This window comes from Pleurodeles waltl, chromosome 12 (assembly GCF_031143425.1).
Source record: "Pleurodeles waltl isolate 20211129_DDA chromosome 12, aPleWal1.hap1.20221129, whole genome shotgun sequence".
Lineage (NCBI taxonomy): Eukaryota > Metazoa > Chordata > Amphibia > Caudata > Salamandridae > Pleurodeles > Pleurodeles waltl.
In genome coordinates this window covers 604,520,964-604,542,776 of record NC_090451.1, presented here as the reverse complement: position 1 = coordinate 604,542,776, position 21,813 = coordinate 604,520,964, and the positions used below count along the sequence as shown (strand labels likewise).

General features: G+C 44.9%; 1 protein-coding gene across 2 annotated transcripts in view; it reads right to left on the bottom strand.

The window, feature by feature from the left end:
• Nucleotides 1-21,813, bottom strand: part of PRCC (proline rich mitotic checkpoint control factor) — a 109,298-nt gene that overhangs the window by 29,451 nt on the left and 58,034 nt on the right. For both annotated transcript variants that reach the window (XM_069217849.1, XM_069217848.1), the window contains exons 4-5: nt 13,100-13,198; nt 1,146-1,289 (exon numbers count right to left, since the gene is read on the bottom strand). In XM_069217849.1, the coding sequence (XP_069073950.1) occupies nt 1,146-1,289; nt 13,100-13,198 (243 nt within the window). The remainder of the gene's footprint in view (nt 1-1,145; nt 1,290-13,099; nt 13,199-21,813) is intronic.

The window sequence follows — 21,813 nt, the reverse complement described above, 5'->3', positions numbered from 1 at the left end:
GAAAGTATTTTTCGATCAGCATTAAGGATGAGAGAACATGAACTCCACTACGAATTAGTGACACCGAAACTATTCCATAACTGCAAAACTTTTTAAGTTCCACTATGTACAAAAAGAAAGCTTACCATGTCTGTATGCCCAATTACAACCTTTCACACCATATTATGTGGTCAACACAGGTTTTCTCACTCCTAAACAGTATCCAATGCACTGTGCCCTCTCGTCTTTAGTACACCAATATTGTGGATAAGCACTCTGATTTGGATAGGGGTTAGTAGGTAGTTCTAAAGTCCCAGAAATTCCCACACCAGTACCTCAAATCCAAATCGGTGCTATGCAAATGGAAAAATACATTTCTCTTAAACTGTAGCACAGTGGTCTATTATCACTTTACAGAATATGTTTTATGTATCTGTGGAACCAGATACACTTCACGCTGTCTCTCCCAGTGAATCCTAAACCCCGAGTTCTTAATTCAAGGTCACTGTTGTGCCATAAAAAGTCATCAGCCCGTGAGCGTGGGTTCTATGTTTGCAAGTCAAACAGGTGATCAAGAACACTTCCAAAGTTTAACACTGGCCAGAGACTCCAATATTAAAAACTATAGCACTTAGCATGTAAGCGCTTCAACAGATTTTGGGATCAGATCTGTGGTAAGGAAAGAGCTAGTTATTTCTGGTTTTCTTTCTCTTAGTTTGTCCATTTCTCAAAGTGCTTTTCTTTTTATAAAGTAAAGAACTAACTGGAAAATCAGTTGTTAAGGGTTTTTACAGAATAATATTGTACAGGGTATAACCTACGCCAATTCACTGAATAAGGCTTGGACCACTCTGCTTCACTACCCCGATTTACCCAATTTGTAGTCCAACACTACTGCGGCCGCCAATGTTAAATGCTTGTATATAATATAACTGGAGCCACGTAACCTTTGAGTGCCCAGGAACAGCAAGAAACAATTTCTATTGGTCTCATGAGATGATTTCAGCAAAGAAATTAACCTGATTTAGTTTAGTTTGTTTTGATGCTGCACATTAAAATTAAGAACAATTAAGTAAGTAGGTTTTGTTCTTTTCTACGTCACTGAAACTCGATATTCTGAAACATACAAATGTTGCTACTGGGTGCCATGAGGATCAATCACATACCTTGCTGAAGGATTTCATGTTTTTCTCTTCAGTCAGCGATTTGGTGAGCCACTGCTGGTTGCCACTCAACTGGTCATCTCCTTTAATCTCTAGAAAACTGATCTCTTCCCTGCCCCTGTTTCGCTTCCCCTGGAGTCGCTTAAACTACAGAAAAACAAGAGAATGACATACATAAAATATAAACTACCATTTCGTTTTCCCTAGAACTGTAGAAAAGGGGTTGTGTTTAACTAATCAAATCGCAATAAATAAAGTGCACAATATATTGCAAGGACGGAATTAGGTTATAATCTTTTTTTTCAAACCAGATCATCAAAAAGTACAAAGACAGTGCAATGCTGATGTATTTTTAAATTATATAATGCCAATATCACATGGGACTCCAACAGGCGTTTGCAACATAGTTATACAGACAAAGTTGCATTCATTTCCAAAACCGTGAGTCAAGGGGTATAAGGGCTAAGCAGAGCTAACAGGGAGTTAACAAGGTGGATTATGTTTCCGGGTATGTGTGGAATGGACTGAAAACCACTTAAGAGTTTTTGCTGTTTTTGAGAACGGAAGATTTGCTATGATTCTGTTCTGAGGCAAAACAGAGTTCGTCAGGCACATCTTGTAGCCAAAATAAGTGGCGAGCCAAACTAGCTGGGATAACAGGAAGGAAAATGATTTTTACCCTTTAACCATCGGTTTTACACCTTGTTGCACTGTTCAGTGCTAAGCACGTCAGTGCCACCTAGTGGTTTGTCTGGAAAATGCAATTTGTTTTTCTTTTCTCCAAGTCCCTAGTTTAAGACATGCGTTAAGCACGACCACATCCTTATCCCCAGAAACATAAAATGTGGGCATTGCAAACTTGATCTTAGAGTATGCGCTCGCTTCCTTTTTCATATTGAAAACGGTGTGCAAGTTCCTAAGCTCAGTGTTACATGGTCCCATGTGATTCTTGGAATATAGGCAAGGATGCAGTATACCTTTGAGTACATAACTGAGTTGCGCAAGACAAATTTCATTGGCTTTGACAGGCCACGTGGCAATTCCCAGTTTGCTCGGTGTGAGGCTGTGACGGCGCAACAAAAAAACTGTTTTCTCATTCTAATAGGCTCGGTACTGTTTAACCTTCCTTGGCGGCTACTTGCCATTTACTGATAAATCCGTCATATTTGCAGCTCATCTCATGTGGGATCTGTCAGTTATAAAGGTGTCCTGCTGGTGTCTGCAAAAGGTTCGCCCTGTAAAAAGCGTGAAAGGTTCCAGACGACAGCGTAGAGTGCCTTCTGACTACACTGGGCCACTCAGTGGCACTTGATTAATCTTAACTCTACTTGCCAGGGTGACCTTGGTGGTTACGGCTGAATGTGAACAGTGTTTCATAAACACTGTTCAAAGAGCTGCCCTGGGCCAGAACTCATCAGTAGCCTTTCCTATCTGTGGTGTCCCAGAAGCCTTAGCTAATATGACCGTCTTTTCAAGTACTATGTGCCTGCTTCTTTCCTGTTGGACAGGGGTCTTGAATCATTTGAGCTAAGGGCACTGCTGCGGTAACACGAAAATGGACGTTGTCGTTTCGTGCACTTTCACCTTTTTTCAAATATCTCATCAACCCTGGGGCTATAGAGATGTTTGTGATCAAAAGACATTTTGAGACGACGACTTCCGGTTCGAATCTTGAGTTTCTAAGCTAGAGATCAGATCGGCGTTAATATGCCTCAAATTTGTGTCTGCCGAATCTAAAGCTCAGATTTTCCTTCCTCAATTACTTTCAGACACCCCCACCCCCTTGCTATTCTGGAATAAACTGGAGCAGTTCCTGTATCGCCTCCACTAGCATCAATCACTACAAACTGTGTTTAAGCCATACACCAAATCATAGTGCCCCCGGGGCTATACTACTGTCCAAAACCTCCAGCCTTTCTCTTTCGTTGCAGGCAAATCACACGTTTGAGATGTTAGATGGTTTATTCACAGAAGACAAGATACATACAACCGACCAGAGTAAACAGTCACACCTGGAATCTCCAGTCTGCAGGTTGCATTCTCTAACTAGGCAAGATATTAAACACATTTCCCTTTTTAAAACAAACAAAAATAAATAAATAGCATATGGTGAACAGTATTATGAAACCCCTGGTGACACACTATGCTCTAAAGTCAAAATATCACAAGAAATGCTATAGACTTTTCATATACATTCATAAATACGAATACAAATACATATGCTATTTACACACAAAATCCTCATATCTTTTAGTCACAACTTTGGAGCAAACACTGCGTCTCTATTTTTTTCTTTCACTCTCATTTTTAAGATTAGACTGTTCCCCGTGTGAAGATTCCCTGCCATTGTCCCACATATCCACTTCTATCTCAGGACTTAGGACCTGATTACGACATTGGCGGATGGGATACTCCGTCACAAATGTGAAGGATATCCCGTCCGCCGCATTACAAGTTCCATTATATCCTATGGAACTTGTAAAACGGCAGGCAGGATATTCGTCACGTTGGTGACGGCGTATCCCATCTGCCAAGGTCATAATCAGGCCCTTAGTGACTTTCCACATGTTCTACTATTTCCCACCTTCCAAACACATCACATTGCCACACACTTCCAACACTTTCTTACGTTCAACTCATTTAGATCCACCCTTCCTGACCCCAGGTACCAATGCACACTCTAAGCCATTCTCTCTAACTGAAGCCTTTATTACTCAAACCTGCATTAGGTTTGTGGACATATATCTCTTGGTATTGTTGCACCCTCCATCTCAAAGCTTGTTTGTCCAACTTAACAGAGTTCGCTCTGTTCACCATGCTGGCGCAACAACAATACACGCCAGTCTCCCGCTCAGCGAAAAAATGGAGTCTCTTTCGTAACACAATGAGTTGTTCTGTAACTCCGTAAAATTTTCTTTACTTCCTCTTTACAACTCAAATTATTTCCCGAGGCTAATTGGGTATGCTTTCGCAACACGCAATCAAACCTCTTGAGTAAACCATTTTTGTGAGGATTGTACACAGTGGTTTTGGCATGCTTAATTCCTTCATATTTTAAAAAATGATTAAAATTAATCAATGGCAAACTGACTCGTCTGAAACTACTGTCCCAGGACAATCCTTTCTTCTGAATATTTCCTCACAAAAAGCTATGACATAGTGAGATTTGATGTTCGTGACAAATGCTACCTCTAGCTATTTTGAATAATAATCTACTGGGACTGGAGCGAATCCAATTTTTAATCCCAAACATTCAAAGGGTCCACAAATGTTTATTGTAACTTTTTCCCAAGGTCCTTCAGGATACCTCACTGTGTTTGTGTGCGTTTCTGACACTGTGTGTTTTGACACTGCACATGCACGATTCGCAATTTCCCACATCTCTCAATCTGTTTGCCCATACCGGGCCACCAAAAATCCTTCTTTTTCATTGCCGACATGCCCCCATGTCCTTAATGCACAAGCTCCAACAATCTAGGGCACCAAGTAGAAGGGACAACTAGTGTGTCATATCTCCTGACTACACCCTCCACTATAGACGACTCATCCCAAACTGGCTAGTATTCACACAGTTGCTGTTTTTCATCCCAAGTCAACTTCTCCCGATTTGTTCATGAGTAATTTTAAGTTAGCATGATATGCCAATTCTTTCATTCTTCCATATGGCTCCCATACACACGGCATCAATTTCCGCCACTACCCAATAATTTTCATTGCCTTCCATGTCTTCCTCTATTGGCAAATGTATTAGACAATCAGCATTTACATTTTTTTGACCTGGGACATGGATGATAGTGAAGGTATATTCCTGTAGTCTGTATAACTATTTCACCATATGGGGAGAGGCCCATACTGCACCCTTCGTGGTGAACAGATGAATAAGGAGGACGATGATCAGTTCTGAGCTCAAACTGCGTTCCCCACACATAAGTCCTGTAGTACTTGACCAACACGCTAAACCCTCTTTCTTCATAACAAAATATGTCCCTTCAGCACCTTTTAATGTTTGTGGAGTGAACTCAACAACTCTTTTCTTTCCCTCAGGTTCCTGCACTAATAAAGCGCCTAAACCACAGCAAATATTATCGGTCACGATGACTGCACCAAAACACTGTCCTTCAGAATCGCTGTTTTAACAGTATCAAATGCTCGTTGACAATCTTCTGACCAATCAAATTTTGCTCCCTTCTTGATCAGCACCTGCCATATGTGTACCTTATTGGAAAAGTGATCAACAAATTTCGAGTAATATTCAGCAAGACTAAGGAAAGATCTTAACTGTGCCTTATCTTTTGGTGATGTGGCCTGCTTGATTGCCTCAATTAACTTCATCTTTGGCTTGATCCCTATGTTGGACAAAGTATGCCCTAAATATTGTACTTCTGTCAGGAACACACATTTTTTAACTCCACTGTCAATCCTTCTTCTAGCCTGCCCAACACATTTTACAATACAGTGCCTTGCTGTACTTCATCCTCACCCCACACTAAAATATCAACCTGAAATACCAACACTTTGGCTAGCCCCTGCAGCAAGTGCTTCGTGCAACCTGAAATACGGCTGATGCAGAGGCTAAGCCGTAAGGCATGCATAAAAACTGATACGCACCTTCAGGCATAATGTACGAAGTTAAATGCTTGGTTTGCAGATGTAACTGTACTTGATGGTAAGCACTGGAAAGATTAAATGTCGTAAAATACTTTGCGCCTCTAACATTCATGAGAATCTCACTGATCTTTGTGAGGGGATGCGTATATACCCACATGTTTTCATTGACATCATGCAGTTCCATGCACATGCTAATCTTTTGATTCACCTTCCTTGCCAGCACAATTGGGCTCAACCACTTGAATGCTTGTTTTGGTTCAATTATTCCTTCGGAGCATAACCTCTTCACCTCATCAGACAACCTCTCCCTTAAGGCTAATGGCACATTTCTCACCTTATGTACTTTCCGAACTGCCCTTTACTTTACAACTATCTGGTGTTTGAACTTCTTCAAACACCCCAATTTAGGGGAAACACTATAGAATATTCATTCTTTCATTTATCTACATCTGGTCGTGCTGTCAGCTACACTAGATGAGGGTGGTTAGGATCCAACACTGTTCCCAATGTCCATTGTTCTTACCATCTAACAAGGTTTTACCGCTGTCAAAAACATACACTGTCCGTTGTGCACTTCTTCCCTTCTATGTCAGCTCCTCTTTGAAATAACCTAATATAGGCAATTTAATACCACAATACCCATGTGGTTCCACATCACTAGGAGACTACTCACTTGTTTTACTCATTCATCCAAATGGATTTGTCCACAAAGGCATAAGGGGAACACAAATCTGCCCACATGGATGCCTTCACTCCAGTCACCTCTATCACACACTTAGGAGGGTAATACACTTCTTTGTTTTTACATTCAGATTCTAGGCCGATCTGCCCCCAGGGGGGCAGAAAACCCCCTAGGGGTGATCCCACACAGAAATTCCAGATTCCAGAACTTTCTGTCACTGAAATGTGAGGCGAAATTGTTTTTTAGCCAAATTTTGAGGTTTGCAAAGGATTCTGGGTAACAGAACCTGGTCCGAGCCACACAAGTCACCCTATCTTGAATTCCCCTAGGTCTCTAGTTTTCAGAAATGCACAGGTTTAGTAGGTTTCCCTAGGTGCCGGCTGAGCTAGAGGCCAAAATCCACAGGTAGGCACTTTGCAAAAAACAGCTCTATTTTCTTTGGGAAAATGTGATTTGTCCTCATTGTGTTTTGGGGCATTTCCTGTCGCGGGCACTAGGCCTACCCACACAAGTGAGGTATCACTTTTATCAGGAGACTTGGGGGAACGCTGGGTGGAGGAAATATGTGGCTCCTCTCAGATTCCAGAACTTTGTCACCGAAATGAGAGGAAAAAAGTCTTTTTTGGCCAAATTGGAGGTTTGCAAAGGATTCTGGGTAACAGAACCTGGTCAGAGCCCCACAAGTCACCCCATCTTTGATTCCCCTAGGTGTCTAGTTTTCAAAAATGCACAGTTTTGGTAGCTTTCCCTAGGTGCCGGCTGAGCTAGAGTCCAAAATCTACAGCTAGGCACTTTGCAAAAAACACATCAGATTTCAATGTAAAAATGTGATGTGTCCATGATGCGTTTCCAGTCGCGAGCATCAGGCCTACCCACGTAAGTGAGGTACCATTTTTATCGGTAGACTTGGGGAAACACAGAATAGCAAAACAAGTGTTATTGCCCCTTGTCTTTCTCTTCATTTTTTTCTTCCAAATGCAAGACAGTGTGTAAAAAAAATAAGTGTAATTGAGAAATGGCCTGTAATTCACATGCTAGTATGGGCACCGCGGAATTAAGCAGTGTGAAAATAACCACTGCTTCTCAACACCTTTTCTTGTGCCCATTTTGGAAATACAACGGTTTTCTTGATACCTATGTTTCAGTCTTTATATTTCAGCAAATGAACTGCTGTATACCCGGTTTAGAATAAAAACCCATTGCAAGGTGCAGCTCATTTATTGGCTCTGGGTACCTAGGGTTCTTGATGAACCTACAAGCCCTATATATTCCCGCAACCAGAAGAGTCCAGCAGACGTAACGGTATATTGCTTTCAAAAATATGACATCGCAGGAAAAAGTTACAGAGTAAAACGTAGAGAAAAAATGATGTTTTTTTCACCTCAATTTCAATATTTTTCTTTTTCAGTTGTTATTTTCTGTAGGAAACCCTTGTAGGATCTACACAAATTACCTCTTGCTGAATTCAGAATTGTGTCTACTTTTCCGAAATGTTGCGGTTTCTGGGACCCAGCGTTGGTTTCATGCCCATTTCTGTCACTGACTGGAAGGAGGCTGAAAGCACAAAAAATCGTAAAAATGGGGTATGTTCCAGTAAAATGCCAAAATTGTGTTGAAAAATTGGGTTTTCTGATTCAAGTCTGCCTGTTCCTGAAAGCTGGGAAGCTGGTGATTTTAGCACTGCAAACCTTTGTTGATGCCCTTTTCAGGGAAAAAAACACAAGCCTTCTTCTGCAGCCCCTTTTTCCCATTTTTTTGAAAAAAATGAAATTTTCACTGTATTTTGGCTAATTTCTTGGCCTCCTTCTGGGGAACCCACAAAGTCTGGGTACCTCTAGAATCCCTAGGATGTTGGAAAAAAAGGACGCAAATTTGGCGTGGGTAGCTTATGTGAACAAAAAGTTATGAGGGCCTAAGCGCGAACTGCTCCAAATAGCCAAAAAAAGGCTCGGCACAGGAGGGGGAAAAGGCCTGGCAGCGAAGGGGTTAAAGAAGTCCTCCCTTACTTTCCCTGGAACCATCAGACAGTTTGTCCTTCTTTACTTTCACTAGAAATCTTCTCAGTCTTTGACCAGCACATCCAAGTGGTTCAATAGTAAATGGCTAGCCGGCACTTGCACACTGCGTGCATAACTGGTACCAGGTCATTTTCTATCTTTACAAGGTCAGCAGCTTGCTCCGGCACCAACTCCGCTTGAAGCCTTGCCCTTCTTTAACTTGATTTGACCACACTTTCCACCAATTACTCCCGGCATAGTCCACAAGATGATTTTTTTTCTCTTCCCCGCAGTGCATGAAACGATAAACCTCACACAAAGGCCAATTAGTGTCAAACAGTTCCACGCGCACGAGCAAGACCGCGAAGATATGGAATGCCGAAGGCAGCAGCTAAGTGCTGCATGGCTGAAGGGCGCCGCTCATGTGCTGTCCAGGTGATTACACTGTAACTAATGAAATAAAATGTACCTTCCGGCTTTGCTGTGAAGCCTTACTTCAGGCGCCCCAATCCCGGCTATCAGCAGAACTTTCCTTAAGTTCAAAGCCAAGTTACTGCTGAACTGAACGTCTGCCCATGTGCATCGCACCATTGCTCTTCCTCAAGCTACCCAATGGGGTCGGTTAATCAGCAGTCTTGTCCCATTCGTTCCATCCCCGTCACCAGTTTTAAGACCACACGTTTGAGTGGTTAGATGGTTTATTCACAAAAGACAAGATATATACAACCGACCCCCGGCAGACCAGAATAAAAGAGTCCCATATGGAGTCTCCAGTCTGCGAGGCAACAGAATACATGACGTGCCAGGAATGCAGGCTGCATTCTTTAATTAAGCTTTTAAACACTAGAGGTAAACCCAGTAACAATGCACTACCAAACAGTCTGCTTACACATAACCTGTGATACAGATTTGGTGATCACTGGCCAGGTGGTGCAGAAGTAGGTTGCTTTGTACATGTCTGAGTATAAATGAAATCTCGGTCCTGTGCACTATAGACAATGCCTTAGAATCCCTGCCCTCAAGCTGACTAGCGCCAGCTGTTTTTGACGATATGAATTAGCAAGGATCCTATATAAAGACCCCCCCCTGCCTCTGTCTTCCTGAAACTCCTCCTCAAAGACCCCTTGAACGACTTTGTGGGGTCACTTACGTGGCGTACAGCCAGCATCCGGTTAGCCCTAGTTATGCAATGTACCCAACACCTTTACTTTCAGAGTCAATTTGTCTTATTTGCATTAAAGGGATTTACAGGCCTACAGGCCTTTAAGGAATACCAAAAAAGTGATGATGGTAGGATGCTTGAATTAATTTCAGCCATTGATAAATTACTCAGGCCACACCCCAGTCCTTCATTTTTTTTGCCAGTATGCCACCTCAGGGAGGACCAAGCAATATGCAAATCAGCCTTGGTACTTCTTCAATACAGTTGAGTCTGAATTACCAGGCCATGTCCATTTTGAACAGGAACAAACACCCCCAGACCTGATTCGGCCTATTTGGACCTCTTCAGAAGGGTACAGCTTTGCTCCTGTGGCAAAGTGAGTATGGGAGGCAATTCTGGGCATACCTATCACACTTAAGGCACTCCATTAAGAAATACAAAAAAGTGATGGGTGGAATGCTTGACCTGACCGCAGACCTCGGTAATTACTCGGGACCAGTTATATGAAAATCAGCCTTGGTCTTGTTCCAACAAGAACAGTCCGTTACAAACTGCTAGTACAGGTCTATCGTGAACCAGAACACAAGCAACTCCACACCGGTTCTATCTTAACTGGGTTGCTTTTTGTTCTAGTTCACCACTCCAAATTGCCTGCCCGACACCTAAGAAACTCAAAAAACCTGGTACTTGAGTGAAAACGCCTCCCTGTTTGAAACTACAATCAGTGCTGCAGTTAAGATTCTCTGCTAAAGTTCACAACAGATGTGGAGATACATGGAGGAACTCAGGTTACTGGACTGTCCTTATCATTTACCCGCTTACATTTCAAAGATTTTCAGGAAACAATGACCCAGACAGAACCTCCAACACCACTTTTAGTGTAGCTGGATACCAGACAGAGGCACCCCACAGGCCCATAACATTCATCTATTTTTTAAGGAGCTGAAGCTACTGCCTTCGGTTTCTCAGCCACACAGGGGTCATTACGGATTTTAGCCATACCTTTGTACGGTCGATGCACAGAAGAACTCAGCATGATGTTCGTTTCAGGTTTGGACTTACACTCTCTGGAGGGCCGCGGGATTGAGAGCTCAAAAGGGCAACCCTTCCACCAGTGTACATTCAAATTTGAAACACCAACATGTCCCGGAGCTCCCCAGTACTCAATTCACTGTGCTCCTGGTAAGCACCTAGACTATAGCAGATCCACGCTAACAATGCTGCAGGGACATAGTTGGGTGTGCCTACTGCCTTCCACCCAGAGCTCTTCCATGCCAAGAAGATTCAGCAAACCCCTTGGATCTCAGATGTGGTAATGGCAGGGACACTACTCAGGAACTTCACAGTGGTAGATTAGCATCCTCCCCACCCCTTTGCAGGACATTGCCATAATAACATTGGTATGAGGGGTAAAATGTAAAGGGGACAGAGGTGGCCTCGCTTCTCTTTTATTCTCGCCCAGCGTGGTGATAGCTGCCCTCCATTCAAGATAAGTGTGTAGAAATCTGTCTGCACTACCATCCAGTGCTTAGAAGAGGGAGCCTTGCTAGAGTTGTGCTCAAAGCCAAGCAAATAGCCCAGTAAGCCCCACCTCTACACTAAAATTTTCTAAAACTGAGGAGGCACAAGAGGGATCCAGAGCTAAAATTATGGCTCACGGAGTTTGGAAGATTTGGCTGCTACGAATACCTTATGAATTTTCCTGGTAAGAAAATGACTGAGGCCATGTGATATATCAGCAGGTGGAGAACAAGCATTGGGAAAAACCAATAGGTCTCGCTTATGCAAGGGCTATTTGCTTTTCCAATGTGTTTTAGCCATGTTGTACACCAGCGTGGCTGCTGTTCAGCAAACCTCAAAGTTAGTGACATAGATGCGAGTGGCGTGGAGTGTCATAGGGTGGAATGGCGAAGAATGGAGTAGAGAGGTCTAGAGTGGAGTGGCATTGAGTGTGGAGAGTCGTTTAGCGTGGGGCACAAAGGAGTAATGTAGAGTGGACTAATGCAGAGTGCGTTGATGTAGAGTGTTGCAGAGTAATGTGGTGTAGAGTGTAGTGGCACAGAATTCAGCAGTGTACAATGCAGCATTTTAGAATGCAGTGGGGTAGATTACAGTGTAGCATAGTAGAGTGCAGTCTAGTGTGGCAGAGTGCAGTGGCAAGGACTGCAGTGATGCAGAGTAGAATGGCGTAAAGTGCAATGCTGCAGAGTATGATGCTGTAGAGTGCAGTGCCATGCAGTACTGCAGAGTGGAGTGCAGCAGTGTGAAGAGATGCATAAGTGGAGTGGCATGGAGTGCAGTGGCAAAAATGCAGCAGTAAGGAGTAGAGTGGTGTAAAGTTCAGTGGCATAGCATGCAGTGCCACAGAGTCAAGTTTTGTAGAGTGCAGTGGCACAGAGTACAGTGCAATGGATAGTGGGTAACTATGGAGTAGAGCGGACTGGTGTAGAATGCACTGGTGTAGAGTGTTGGAAAGTATACTTGTGCTGAGAGATGCTGCATCGAATTCAGTGGTGTACAATGCAGAGTCGTAAAATGCAGTAGCGTAAATTATTGTGGTGCATAGTGGAGTGTCTAAAAATATTTATTCCATGCTTGGCAGGTAAGGTGGGGAGCAACTGAAGCAGTCTACATTTTAAATATTGCATGTAAGAAATTAATGATGGTATATTCTTCATCTTAAAATGTTATACTGAATAGATGAAATGTTGCTGTACATGTACTTTATGCATATTATTTGGGAGTTTCCCCCGAAATAAGAGTTATTATACACATTTCTGACAGTAAGTTACTATTTACTTGTCGAAAATCAACTTTTGTGGGACTCCCCCAGTAGAGTCACAGGGTCTTGGCAGTTTTCCTTAAACGCTCACTAAGCAGGTGCCTGTTGCTCAACCAAATCTGCACCTTTGCTGAACTGCAATTAAAAGGAATGGAGTCCCTCAGTTAGGGCTTACCGTGTCACCAGACTTAATTTTTTTATTTCTTTTTTTTTTTTTAATAGCTTCCCCTGTGGTTCCACCTCATCGGACCAAGGCTGAGGGGAATTAACAAATCAGTACCATGATTTGGCCTTCCTAGTCATAACCTTCACTGGGGGGTGTCAGCTGCCTACCAGAAGAACAGCTTGCAAAATTTGGGGAAACTCCTTGCTATCAACAGAAGACACTTTTTGAGATATTAGTGACAATACAAACTGGACGGTTATGCTGCTCATAAGTGTTTTCAAACAGACACTTTGGAGGGGGCGTGTTTAGCACTACTCACAAAACAAGGTAAGGATTGACTTCTGGCAGATTCCAAGCGTTTAACACTTCCATAACGTTTTATGGATACGGCTACAGCAGAATTAAACATTAGCAATGATAATTTAATCAAAAAAATAAAACAGTGTGGAAAAGTGGGAATTCTACCTACTGTACGAAATTTTGTCGAAAACAAACAGCTAGTAACAGTTAATGCATATTTTATTGGCTAAGCTAGTTAGTGTTATGATCAATAACCTTACCGCTTCATCATCTATAAAAGATGATGGTTCAGCGTCAGTTTCAGTAGGTGATGATACGGCTGGATCCGGCTCACCATAATAACCTGGAGCATAGTAGTCCTATAAAAAGTTAAGAAAACAAAAGATAAGATAAAGAAACAACATTGAATGTGAATTTTCAGACTGCTTGAAGCAGACTCGTGCTCAAGATCTAAGACGAATCAAAAAAAGTTATTATTCCACAAAGAACATAATGATAAAATAACAAAATGTGTATATCTCTGAAAGTTTCCCCCAATTTTTAGTATTACTGTCAAAATGATTGTGGTTGCTGAATCTGTTGCTAGCAAGTGTAATCTGAACTAGATTAACAACAGTGCACATGCACACCACTAAATACTGAGCAAGACAAAGTGTATTTTTCTCTTTGCCTTCCTTTACTTTTCTCTATAAATTATGATCAGTACAATAGCCAACATATATTTCGCTCTGGTTGGCCGTTTTCAAAGTGTTTTCATTTTTAAAGGTGTCAATGACTTGTCAATTTGTATGTATATTTAATAAATATGTTATTTTGCGAACGGCCTGGGGTATGTCTCTGGTATCATCCCACAACCAGCAGCTGCTCATCTTCCTTGGTCTACTCTATTGCATTTTGCTTTCTCTGGCTCCTAACATGACATGTCTAGACTAATTTCCAAATGGGGCAAATATTACCAGTTGATCTGACACTCTTCTGGAGAGCGGGAGTGGTGTCAAGGGGACATAAATTAAATGTTTGGAAAATACCTTCAAAAAATCAGCACATCAAGTGAATAAAGTAAGAAATTCAAAGAAAAAATAAATAATCAAACCTACCACGTGAGACAATCAACTAACCCTTGTGGGATCGTGAATGTCTGTTTACAATATGTATTTTTCCTCAGTGGTCAGTCTGTGCAGTGGCCCACTTATGACTGCCATTTCGGCTACATCTTGCAAGGTCTTGAGTTGAGAAAAAAATATAGAATGGTACCATTTTTACAGGCTTTAAAGCTATAATAACTGTGTTTCTTTCAACATTTGGCAGAACAATTTTTGCTTCTGGGGACAGGCGTCAGCCAGCCACCGACAGCAATTGCGCTTAGCGAAGGCAACAAAAGCTTCATAGGCGGTACCCTGTATCGTCCAGTGTTTCATGTTAGGTAAAACAACAGTTTAGCTAGCCCTCTCTAGGTCTTTAGCAACAACAATGGTAGATGGGTGAAACACTGTAGCAGACAAGGTAGCACCATAATTTTAACCATGGAGACTCTACCTTGCGTTTTTCAGAATAAGAAACAACCTTTTAGGGTGCTCCACCATCTCTCTACGTTGCAGTCGATAATTTCCATAACAAGTATGCGTAGAAGTACTCCAAAATATCACAACATTCCAGGCCAAACAAACAACGAACAATGGGGTGTAAAGAAGATTTCAACCAGTCAATCTGAAATCCCAAATTGACGGCCCACTACTTCTAATGTATCTGCTAAACCTGGTAGGCATTGTGTTACATCATTTATAGATATACATGATCGGCATATAATGAAATACGAGTTGTGCCAGATATTGTTATGTCACTATATTTATCATGTCACCTTATTAAGTTTGCTAGGTGCTACATAACCAGAGCAAACAATGGTGACAGAAGGCGACACACCACCAACGGATCCGCACCGCCAAGCGCGCCCACTTCACCGAACGCATCAACAACAACGCCCACGACTGCAAAGAACTCTTCGGCATCGTGAAGGAACTCTCCAATCCGAAAGCCAACTCCAACGACATCCCGCCCTCCCAGAAACTCTGCGACGACCTCTCCACCTTCTTCCACCAGAAAATCACCACCATCCACGACAGCTTCATCACCGGTCCACCGCCAGACCCCACCCCCGACGTCTCCTCCCGCGACTGCCGCCTTACCGCCTGGACCCACGTGGACGAGGCAGAAACCATAGCAACCATGAACACCATCCACTCAGGCTCCCCCACGGACCCCTGCCCCCATCATGTTTTCAACTCAGCCAACGCCACCATCGCCCCCGAACTCCGCAAGATCATCAACCTCTCCTTCACTTCTGCCACCTTCCCGGACAGCTGGAAACACGCAGAAATCCAACCCCTCCTCAAAAAACCCAAGGCTGACCCCAACGACCTCAAAAACTTCCGTCCGATCTCTCTCCTCCCTTTTCCAGCGAAAGTCATCGAGAAGATCGTCAACACTCAGCTCACCCACTTCCTCGAAGACAATTCCATCCTGGACCCCTCACAATCCGGATTCAGACAAAACCACAGCACTGAGACCGCCCTCCTCGCCGCCACAGATGACATCAGACATCAAATGGACAACGGCGAAACCTCAGCCCTCATCCTCCTCGACCTATTAGCCGCTTTTGACACCGTCTGCCACCGCACCCTACTGACCCGCCTCCAGGAAGCCGGCATCCAAGATAAAGCCCTCCACTGGATCTCATCCTTCCTCTCCGACAGAACGCAGAGAGTCCGTCTCTCCCCTTTCCGCTCCAAAGCCACCAACCTCATCTGCGGCGTCCCCCAAGGATCCTCCCTCAGCCCCACGTTGTTCAACGTCTACATGGCCCCCCTCGCTCAACTGGCCCGCCAACATCATCTCAGCATCATCTCCTACGCCGACGATACCCAGCTCGTCCTCTCCCTGACCAAAGACCCGCTCACCGCCAAAACAAACCTCCATGAGGGACTAAAATCCATCGCCGATTGGATGAACAACAGTCGCCTGAAACTCAACTCCGACAAGACGGAAGTCCTCATCCTCGGACGCACTCCCTCGGCCTGGAACGACTCATGGTGGCCCTCCGTCCTCGGACCCCCACCCACCCCTGCCAGCCACGCAAGAAACCTCGGCTTCATCCTGGACTCCGCCCTCACCATGTCCAAACAGGTCAGCGCCGTCTCCTCCTCCTGTTTCAACACCCTCCGAATGCTCCGCAGAATCTTCAGGTGGATTCCAACAGAAACCAGAAAGACGGTGACCCAGGCCCTCGTCAGCAGCAGACTTGACTACGGCAATGCACTCTACACTGGCATCCCAACCAAAGACATCAAACGCCTCCAACGTATCCAAAATGCCTCCGCCCGACTGATCCTCAACATGCCCCGCCGAAGTCACATCTCCCCTCACCTAAAGGAACTCCACTGGCTCCCGGTAGACAAGAGGATCACCTTCAAACTCCTGACCCACGCTCACAAGGCACTTCACAACACCGGACCCTCCTACCTCAACACCAGACTCCACTTCTACACCCCAACACGTCAACTCCGATCCGCCAACCTCGCCCTCGCCATCGTACCCCGAATCCAGCGCAAGACATCCGGCGGCAGATCCTTCTCCTTCCTCGCCGCCAAGACCTGGAACTCTCTCCCCACATCCCTTCGCCAGACCGAGGACCTCCTCGCATTCAGAAGGCTCCTCAAGACCTGGCTCTTCGACCACTAAACCAGCAGCACTCCCCCCCCCACCCCCCCCCCCCCAGCGCCTCGAAACCCTGACGGGTACATAGCGCGCTTTATAAATACTATGATTGATTGATTGATCCCGACCTGTTCCCCTATTCACGATACATTACCCTGATATGACTTTGCTAGTGCGGACGCTCACCAATAGCAGGTTTTACAATACGGTGAGCCACTTCATTATATTATCCTTAAAGCCCATGTGTCTCAATACAGCAGACAAGTATTTCCAATTGTTGGGGACCAAAGCTTTCTCTAGATTTAGTATAAATATTGCACAGTGTTAGGATGTGGACCAGTTGTGTAATATTGGAGCACAGGGTGAATTCACTTTTGGTCATGATGAATTACAGCAGCTAAAAATCCCATCAGGCAATTTGCTATTATTCTACTATAAATATTATAATCAGTATTCATTAGCGATAGGGGCGTATAGTATGCCCCGTCAAGTAGATCCCTTCCAGGTTTGGGTAGCTCTAGGATTAACGCCTCTATGAACATAAGTCGTAGATGTCTATTTTGAACTACAAAAAAACACAAAGCTTACCGCGACGTTATAGTTAGGTCAGAATGTACACACATACAACCACTGAAATTCAACAGTTATACTTATCTAAAAGAAACTCAAAGAAACTATGACTTTCGCTCTAAGGTTACTATAACTCGCACCCCCGCCATGCACAATCTTCTCATCAATACATTTATTGCAAATGTTGCAGTAACATTATCAATGATGTCATACAAGAGGTCATGAGTGATGTAATACGTGAGGTAATTAGCAGTGCATGGTGAGGGAATGAGTTACAGTTACCTCAGAGCACGAGCTGTAGTTATAATCTGGTTTCCATAGGAAAAGCGTCTTATGTTTTGCTAATAACTTCGGCGCAGTTCAATGGATCTTCCCAAAATTTTCAACACTAGCTTGCTGCCTGAAAAGTTTTGGAGTGATTCGTCAAGCAGGGGGCAAGAAAAAAGGGGTAGGGGTCCCAAAACGTTTTACAACAATTTCCCAAAGGGATTTTAGACAGAACTACAGCCGAACAGCTGGATGTAATTACACCAAACTGGCAGAAAGGTAGATCGTGTGTCAGAAATTGTTCTTTTTGTAATTTGGTGTAAATCTGTTCAGTAGTTTTGGAGTTTTTAAAGAAAAAAAGATCTAGGGCTGTAGATCCTTTGCAATGATTTCGCAAAACGTTTGTGCCCGGAAATGCACAGCTCTGATTGGCTGCCAATACTTCAAACCAGGAAGTGATGGCAGCCATCTTGGGGCTCGGCTTCAGCTGAGTTCCACAAAAAAGTAAAAGACAGAGGGCCAGTGCAGAGTCACCCTGACCCCTTAGCTCTGGTGTGGTGTCCCAGAGGGATGACTTTGTGAATTCAGGAAAAATGGAAAAAGCAACAAGCCACCAGGTGGGCCAGGTTCTGGGAACTTCAAAATTTTATATGCAGGGGGATCACCCAGCCCCCTCCTCGCAAAGCCGGGACACTGAATGAAAATAATGGGGGGGTGCAGCCTTGGGGCCGCCACCTCCCAGGGCACTGAATGAAAATATTACAAGGAGGCGCATGGCGGGCCCCCTGCAGGCCTGGAGACTGCCACCTCCCCAGGCCTTTTAACTTAAGAAACGTGGGAAATGACCACTCCCCCCCACCCCCGTCCCCATCCCCCCAGTGCCCGGGAGGCCACCACCTCCCTGGGGCACTTAATGTAAAGAATGCTGATGTAAAGAAGGCTGATGGGCTATACTGCCTCCTACCCTCGTAGGCCTAGGGACCATCACCTCCCCAGGGCAGGAACTGTAAATAATGCGGGGGGGCGCCTGCAGCTGTCAAACATCATTCCCTCACTGCGAGCAGAGGTTTCCTCTGTTTCCCTGCCCACAGAGATGCAGGCAGGGAAACAGAGGAAAGATTTCTCTCACAGAGAGGGAGCAGCTTTAGCAGGAGGTGGGGGCCGGTTGGTACTGTGGGAGCCTTCAGGCTCCACCCGCGGTCCCCAATTTTGTGACTGGGTGCCCTGGTGGCGGCACCCAGGTCACATGGCCATGCCCAGAGGGATGAGGTCCCCAGGGCTGAGATCGGTCTCAGGGCCTGGGCGCAGCCAACTCCCAGTGCGCATAGTCAAAAGCAACGCACAGTGCAGGGTTGGGTGATTACAGGTCAACCCCCGCTGTGTCGCAAGGCCAAAGGTGGTTGGCAGCACAGGGTTGTGTGGTTATAAGGGTTGGCTGCTGGGCCAAGCCACAGGGCAGACCCTGAGACCAAGCCCCGCTGTGCATGGCTGTCAACCGCCCACAGGCCGTGCGAGGTAGTGGTTGGATTAATGTATAGTAATGAAAATTACTTTATGTTGAAAAAATTTTTTTTTTAAAACATAGAAATTCAGTTAAAAAAAAACTAAGATTACAGAGACGTTATAGTTATGCTCACATTTCACACGTACAAATCCATACAAATTCTGCAGTTAGAGTTACCTGAGCTAACTATTTTTGTTAATTTCTCTAAAACTACTGAACAGATTTACATCAACTAACAAAAAGGCCTCTTTCTGGACCAAGAGCTACTTTTCTGACATATTTGGTGTAATTCTGTCCAGTGGTTTCGGTGCTATTGCTGTTCAAAATCCCTATGGAAAAGGTAATGAGGAAAACATGTTTTGGGGCCCCACTTCTTTCTCCGGCCCTGCCTGACGGATCACACCGAAACTTTTCAATCAGCAGCTGAAGTGAGCGTAAAATTGTTTGGGAAAACTTTGTGAAGATATGTCAACCAGCGTCAAAGCAATAGGCAAATCAAAAAAAGCTTTTTGTATAGAAACTAGGTCTTAACTATACCTACCTGGTGGTGACTAGTTAGGATCTAGTTTTTATAGAAGAAGTGTTTTTTTGACTTGCCTTTATCTTTGATGCTGGTTGATGAATCTTCACGAAATTATCCCAAAAACGTTTACTTATGCTCGCTTAAGCTGCTGTCTGGAAAGTTTAGGACCTAGTTTCTATAGAATTGTTTTTTGATTTGCCTATATCCGTTCAGTAGTTTTAGAGAAATTAATAAAAAGCCATATTTGCATATAGAGGGACGTGAAGGATTTGGGACCCCTTCTGATCTTGTGCTGTGATCTGACAGGCCATCAACACTTGAAAGGAAAGAAGTGTTGGCAGCCATCTTGGATCTTCCAGAGAGACCCCACCATAGAGCTAATCCACTCCCTCCCTCCGCTGCCCAGAGGACCGCCACCTCCCCGGGGCATTGAATTAATATGAAGGGGGGGGGCGCGTCCCCCGCTGCCCCCGGGACCACCACCTCATTGGGGCTATAATAAATGAATAAGGGAGGTCCGTTTCGGTCCCCCGCAGCCCTGGGTACCACCACCTCCCTGGGGCTTTGTTTGTTCGAGGGCGGACCACACAGACCCCTCGAGGAGCCAATGATGGCCCTGGGGAGTGCCGACACCCTGGACATAGCTGTTAGCTTTTGCTGGGTGGGAGCTGTAAGCCCACCAAGAAGTAAAAGAAAGCAAAATCCGCTTTCTGACCACAGAAGCTGTCAAAAAGCTCCTTCTGTCAAAAAGCGGAGTTTTCATCTGTGTTCCCGAGCACGTAAATATGCGTGCGGGGAAGACAGATGAAAATATTGATCCCACAAGCAGGGAACTGCAATTAAAAGCAGCTCCCTGCTTGTGGGAGCAATGCCGGCTCCCACAGGGCGTGGTGAGCCAGCTAGGACCGAGGGGGCCTTCGGGCTCCCCTGCAGTCCTGTCACTATCTCTTCTATCCCATAATGGGATGAGAGAAAGAGAGTCACTGAAATGGTTTCTTCATGCAATGACTTTAAAAAAAAAAAAAACAAGTAAGGAGTCACCTGTGGCATACTGATTAAGGTCACAGACCCACACACTGAAAATTGAGGGTTCTAGTCCAGGTGTGTCTGATCATTTTCACTACTTTCACTTATTAGCAGCATGACACGTTCAAGCTTAATAAAACAAGCATTTGCAATGCAATAGGTCTCTTATTTCTGAGAGTTAGAGCTATTGGGGTTGTAAATGACTATGGGGGTCATTACGACCCTGGCGGTCTGAGACCGCCAGGGCTAAAGTGGCGTCCGTACCGCCAACAGGCTGGCGGTACGGAGACCCATATTTTGACCGCGGCGGTAGCGCCACGGTCGCACCGCCGGGGCCGCCGTTTTCCCGCCGTTTTAGCCCCAGTGGTGATAATCCGCCAGGGCAGCGCTGCAAGCAGCGCTGCCCTGGGGATTATAACTCCCCTACCGCCAGCCTGTTTCTGGCGGTTTGCACCGCCAGGAAGAGGCTGGCGGTAAGGGGAGTCCTGGGGCCCCCTAACAGGGCCGAAAAGCGCGACGGGTGCTACTGCACCCGTTGCACAGCCGCAACACCGCCGGCTCCATTAGGAGCCGGCTCCTATGTTGCGGCCGCATCCCCGCTGGGTCGGGGGGCGTAAACTAGGTTTGCGCCTGCCGGCCCAGCGGGGATGTTGTAATGGGGACCGCAACCCCCAATGTCTTTTACCTATGTGTTTTGGTATGGAGTGTAGTGGATGTAAGCCAGGTGCCCCAGTAACCCTCCCAGGCCTGTCGCTGCAGGAAAGAGGACACAACAAGGCTGCCATTTTAGGAGTGTTTTTGCCTCTTGCCTACATACTGGCTGTGATATTATACAAAGTAGTCCAGAGGGTGATGAGGAAGCTTTCAATGCTTGTGACAGCGACTGTGGGGAATATTCAAGGTGGGGCTTCTTCAAACAGGAAGCGGTACTATTCAAGGGCTGTTTTAGACAGCGCTTCCGGAAGTGGCATCTGCACTGTCGCAGTAGCTGTAAGAGGACTTTCAAAGCCATGACACTAATGAATTCTGAGAGGAAGTGATGGAGTTAGTTCCACTTTTGCCTAAGATACTCTGCTTCTCTCACTGTGGCACCCCTGTGTTAGCGTCTTTGTGCTACAGGGTTAGGAAAATGACTAGCTCTACTAACTGAACTCTACTTGAAGAGGCCCAATTTACATCAAAAAGGCTAGATGTGTTTTGCTATCAAGCTGGAGGCCGTGAAGGGCTTGGGTCTGGAGTCATGACTCCTTTCCATCATTTTGGAGACACCATTCACCATAGTCTTGTCTAGAACTAACCTATGTGATTGGCTGGGGACCCTCCGGAGGTTATCCAAAGCATGTGCTATCGCCTAGTGTTAAGCTCTACTCAAG